The sequence below is a fragment of the Chrysochloris asiatica genome, unplaced genomic scaffold (assembly GCF_000296735.1).
Source record: "Chrysochloris asiatica unplaced genomic scaffold, ChrAsi1.0 scaffold00022, whole genome shotgun sequence".
NCBI classification, from domain to species: domain Eukaryota; kingdom Metazoa; phylum Chordata; class Mammalia; order Afrosoricida; family Chrysochloridae; genus Chrysochloris; species Chrysochloris asiatica.
The window spans coordinates 13,691,143-13,696,766 of record NW_006408540.1 but is presented as its reverse complement, the minus strand read 5'-3'; the positions used below and the strand labels follow the sequence as shown (position 1 = coordinate 13,696,766).

Genomic DNA, 5,624 nt, shown 5'->3' with positions numbered 1-5,624 from the left:
GTTGCTTTAAATTTTGAGAAGATACATGTGCATGCGTAGTAGAACCCTCTCGGGGTGGGGTATCCACTTGCTCAAGCACCCCCTGTAGTCACCAGAATGGAGGTTTGCAGATAGCAAGAGACCGACGAACAGATACCAATAAATAAAAGACTGTCCACTCCTTTATCTCTGTAGTTCTGTCAGGCGTCTGTGGCTGCTCTGATCCTTTCCCCACTCAGTCTCGCCCATGATGGCGGCTCCAAGAGCAGCTGAGCGTCTTGAATTAGAAAGCACTGGATTTCTTGCTTCTGTTACAACTTCCCCTAGCTGTAAGCCTTCCAACCTTCTAAATAATCCTTTATATGTGGTTCAGAGTTCTGAGACCATCCCTACTTGGTCTGGTATTCTGTGTTGTTGGCTGATGTAGCTCCTCACTGCACTTGCTCCCTCTCCTCCATCTTGTTTGTTTTCCTACATTTATTTTTAAGTTAAGCAACAGTAAGTCATGTGGAGAAGGCTATGGGGCTTTATTATATATCATCACATCCGTTGATTGGATACGTAGAGCATCACTGTGAAGGTGGTCATCATGGTGGGCCGCTAGCTGTGAATGAATGGAGCTATAGTGTGCCTTCTCCATATGTGCTGTGCTGCCCCCAGCCACTGCTGGAACACAATCTCAGAGTCTGACTCATTCCTATAATAGGAATCATAAATACAAAGTTGTTTTTGTAGATCGTAGCTTACAAGTAGTTCAATTTTAGCTGTGCAGTTTTTAACTTGACTACCTTTTCTATTCAGGTCTCAGATTGCTTACATCCATACATATGTGTAGTCAAATGTGGCAAAGTCTTTTTGGGTAACTTGTGTGATTCCTAGGAATACCATGCTTTTTGGGTAAACAGTGTGATTCCTAGGAATACCATGCTTTTTCATGCAATTTTGCCTTCGATCATCAGGGTTTTTTTTATTACATATATGGATGTTGTTGAACTGTGTATCCTCCACTTACCTAAAAGATTTTTGTCAGTTACAAGTTTTCTGAAAACTGCTTCTGCAGTGGGTGATCGACAGATGTTTCCAGACATACAAACTACATGAACTTGGGAGCCTGCTCTGCCATCCGCTCGCACACTGAGAGAAGCACAAAGTCTGTGTTGTTGTTGTTAAGTGCCCTCAAGTTGATTCTGACTCATACCGACCCTATGTAGGGTATCCGAGTTGGGTTTGAACTGCCAAATGTTTTGTTAACAGTTCAGTGCTTATCCAGCAGTGCCACAACACGAAGTCGTTAGGAGTTCTTTATACCCATTTATGCCCCTGGCACTAGCTAGACACTCCAGGATGTGGGGTGCTGTCCACCCCCAGTGAGGCTGAGGAATACAAGTCCATGGATGCTGTTCTATGGAATTTCAGCAGCTTCTGCCTTCATTAAGCATTCTTCTGGTTGCATGTAATTGCCTAATCTGGTTCCAGAGTTAAGTTACTTCTGGTAGTTGTTCCTAGTTTGAAAAAGCTGTTTTAGTACATGAACTGACCCCTGAAACTTCTTCCTATTCTACCAGTTTTCTGTGTGTTTTAAGTTCATCTCTTTGTATAGCTTTTTTTGTAGTTACTCTGTTATACTATATGAGTACTTATCACAGTCCTTTTATAATTGTTGTAAATGTTTCTTTTATATATATTTAAAACCATATCAACTAGTATATTCAGTTTAGAAAACTCAAGAGAAGCAAAGTCTATTCTATATGTCCATATTATTATGTATCTTGTTTTTCCTTCCTTTTTAATTTTCCAAGGTTTTTAATTTTTCTTGTTTTCTTCTATTTAGAAAACTTCCTTTAGGGTAGGTCAGCTGTTGAGAGATTATTATAGGGTGGATTTTTTGTTTACCTGGTTGAGGTTTGCTCAGCCTCTTCAGTCTATAAATATATGAACTTTTCAAACCTATCTTTTTTTCCCCCCTCCTTTTCCAGTACTCTTTTTTGCCTTAAATATGACACAGTTATTTTCCAAGTCTGACAGATTCCCGAGTCTCTGTTTTTTGGTTCATTACTTATTTTTCAGTCCTTTTTTTTAATGTCATCAAGATTGGCTAATTTATATTTTACTGATTCTTTCTTCTGCTCCCCTGCATTCTCAGTTGAGTCTATCCACTCATCTGAACCGTTACTTCATTTTTTTTTCAGTTGTGAGGTAAACATTTGTTTCCTCTTTATATTTATTTCTCTTCTGAAATTTTCTGATTCTTTGCTGAAGCTTTCTATTTTTTCATGTCTTCATAATTCATTGTTGAAGCATTTTTACTATGGCTGCTGTAAAATATTTGTCATACAGTTTTAATATCTATTAAGTCTAATGAGATGTTTGTGTGTGTGTGTATATATATTGTTTATTACTTAATTGAGTTCTTTCTGGTTGTTTTTGTGATTTTCATGAAAAAGCACACCATTTTTGTGTTATGTTATAAGACGGCATCTTATTTACGCCTTCCGTTGTAGCCGGCATCCTTTGACGGGCTCTTGCATGGAAGGGCCCAGTGCAGCCTCATACTGCCAGCTGGAGGTAGACATTCCGGTGTCCCATTTGGTCTCTGTTGACATCTAAGAGGAAACTTGCTCTTTCTGATGGAAGAGGATGGGGGGGACTCATTGCATCCTAGCAAGGGTGGAAGCAAGCCTAGGCTTCATGGTTGAGAGAGGGGCCACAGTTTTTTTTCCATGGTGTTAAGCTGAAGTTAGAATAGATATCGCCTAAACTTTTGTTTTCCTGTTGTTGTTGTTGTTGATAAGTGCTATTGGTTCGACCCTTTATTAGGTTTCTGAGTAACAGCTGGTGGGTTTGAACCACTGACCTTGTGGATCGCAGTCCAGTGTCGATTCTGTAGCACCACACCAGGAGTTCTAGACTGTCCCTTTTCTGGTCTTTGGCTTGAGAGAGCAAATGTTTCTTGGGGACTTTTTGAGTTTGCTCCTTAGCATTTCCAGATTTCTGGTTTCTTCAGCCCCAAGTCTGGGTGGAATAAATGAGGCAAAAACAAAACCTAGGGAATTAACCACCATGTTATAGTCCTTGTGTCTTGAGGACCCTAGCCAGTTTGCTGTTTTCCTTTCACCTTTCAGATTTTTCTTAGGTTTGTTCATATATATTGTCCATGCTTTTTTATAGGACAGTGGGAGGAATAAGGAAAAGTACACTGAGTCCAGCTTCCCAGAAGTTTTTAAAGGGGCGCTGGACAAGTAATGTGTGAAAATTTCAAAAATGGCTTACAGGGTCTGCATCCATTTTTATATAGCAGCTTTGCTCTTTGTAAGTAAACCATATACAAGGGACTTTCAAGAAGTTTATGGAAAAATTCCAGTATATTTTAGTTTCATTTTTTCCGTGTACTTTTTGAAGCCCCCTTGTACACCTGTATAGGGAGCATCTGTTAGCATTGGTCTAGAACATACCATCAGTCTTTAAGAAATACAAAGGGAGCAAAGCTGCCTATTTTCCTCTCGGCTCTTCCCATCTATCTGGGACAAAAAGACCAACATGCACAAAATAATGCTAATTTACACTGCAGTCCATAAGTAGCAAAGGAAAAACTGGGTGTCATTAGTGAAGATAAGGAGTTCAAATTCACCAGTGGCTCCTTTGTTGTTGTTGTTATGTGCCGTGGAGTTGGTTCCGACTCATAGCGACCCTGTACAGAGTTTCCGAGGCTGTAAATCTTTACGGGAGCAGAAAGCCTCATCTTTTCCTGCAGAACAGCTGGTAGTTTTGAACTGCTGACTGTGAGGTTCGCAGCCCGATTCGTAACCACTACCCTACCAGAGCTCCTTAGTGGCTCCTTGGAAGTCCTATATTGGATTGATAGGAGTTGGTACCGACCGAAGGCACTTAACAACAGTGAAGATAATCAGATTTATAAATGAAATCTTTTTTTTTTTAACTTGTGTAAGTGAAGAGTCTGTTACCTAGATGTGCAATGTGTATTCTCTGTCAAGGAACCTCGCTTGGGAAGCTTCTCTCCATTGCAGGTCTTTTGTAGGTGACACATCTTTGTAGTAAGACTATTAACAACAAGGCCTTCACATACACAAGTTAAAGAAAAGGATTTCATTTATAGTCTTTTTATCTTCACTGTTGTTAAGTGCCATTGAATCAGTACCGACTCCTTGTGACCCAATACAGGGCTGCAGAAGAGCAGCTGGAGAATTTGAACTACCAATCTTGCAGTTAGCAGTCCCGTGCTTTCCTACAGTGCCATGCTCTCCTTACATGCCACACACTTGCTGTTGAGTCAGTACCTACTCCTATGTAGGGTATCTAAGGAGCAGCTGGAGTTCTGGTGTGTCACTGTAGGATAAGCAGTTGACCACCAGGTCAGTTTGAAATACAAGGTTGGCAGTTCAAATTTAACTAGCCACTCCTCAGAAACCGTATACAGGGTCATTAATGGATCCTAACTGACTGGAAGGCAATTAACAACAACAATAGAGGTATATAACTTTGTTGGTCAATAACACAACTAGTTACTTTTAATTGTGTATATTTGATTAGTTCTCTCTGCTCTTTGCTATAGTTTTAATGCAATGAATTTTTATTGCATTAAAATAGAAAATCAGAAGTTCTTTTAAATGTATTTATGAATATGCTAGGGTTATTGGTAGGTAGAACCTTCAGTAGATGATAAATAGGTAACTATTCTTCACAGTGACACTGACTTTGTGTACCTGTGTGTATACCACAATTAAAATTATTCCCAGGATAAATGCACATGTGTATTTAGCATAACATGAGGGAGTATTTATGAAGGGGGCTTAAGTTCTATCCAGCTGGTAGTTTCCTTTGGCCTTCAGCAAAAGAGTTTACATTTTCTTTGAAAGCCAATTTCATTTTCATTTGTAGTTGGGTTTTCCACATACACCTTGTGGTGATTGGCAGAGGGGGATATGGTTATTTATGTCAGTGTATGTGAACATGATAAAGATCCCTGATACCACAGTGGGTTAGGCACTGGGCTATTAACCTCAAGGTCAACAGTTTAAACCCAGCAGTAGCTCCATGAGAAAGATGAGGTTGTCAGCTCCCATGAAGATTTAGTCTCAGAGTCTCAGAAGCCCTATGGAGCAGTTCTGCTCTGTCCTGTAGGGTTGTCGTGAGTTGAAATTGACTTTACAGTGGTTTATTTTTTTGTTTGAGTATCCTTTTCAGGTTTTGAGGAACATGTTAATGCTTATATTGTAAAACACAGCATATATTTGGGGACCTGTGTGTGGAAATTAAAAGAAATATATTCTGTTTTGATTATATGGTCCAGGAATTAATCTATTTTTATTCTTTATTGCAGATGGAATCTGGTGGCACAGTTTTGAGTACCAACTGGTCTGATGTAGGTAAAAGGAAAGTTGAAATCAATCCTCCTGATGATATGGAATGGAAAAAGTACTAAATAAATTAAATTGTTATCACTGCATTGTGTATATTCACCTAATATCCATTATGCATAAATATTGCATTCTTGAATTTTGAGCACTGAATATCTTTTTGAACGATGATACCTCTTTACCTCTTTGTGCTTTAGAAATTACTTTCCTTCAAGTATTCTAAGTGTCTAATGAAGAATGAAGATCACACTTTATCACTTCTGTCCTTAA

At 39.2% G+C, this 5,624-nt stretch overlaps 1 protein-coding gene across 1 annotated transcript in view; it reads left to right on the top strand.

The window, feature by feature from the left end:
- The window catches only part of SUGT1 (SGT1, suppressor of G2 allele of SKP1 (S. cerevisiae)), a 77,285-nt gene extending 71,866 nt beyond the window's left edge, over positions 1-5,419 (top strand). Inside the window, exon 13 of the mRNA XM_006837675.1 lies at positions 5,318-5,419. Within this exon, the coding sequence (XP_006837738.1) occupies positions 5,318-5,419 (102 nt within the window). The remainder of the gene's footprint in view (positions 1-5,317) is intronic.
- The last annotated feature ends 205 nt before the right edge of the window (positions 5,420-5,624 follow it).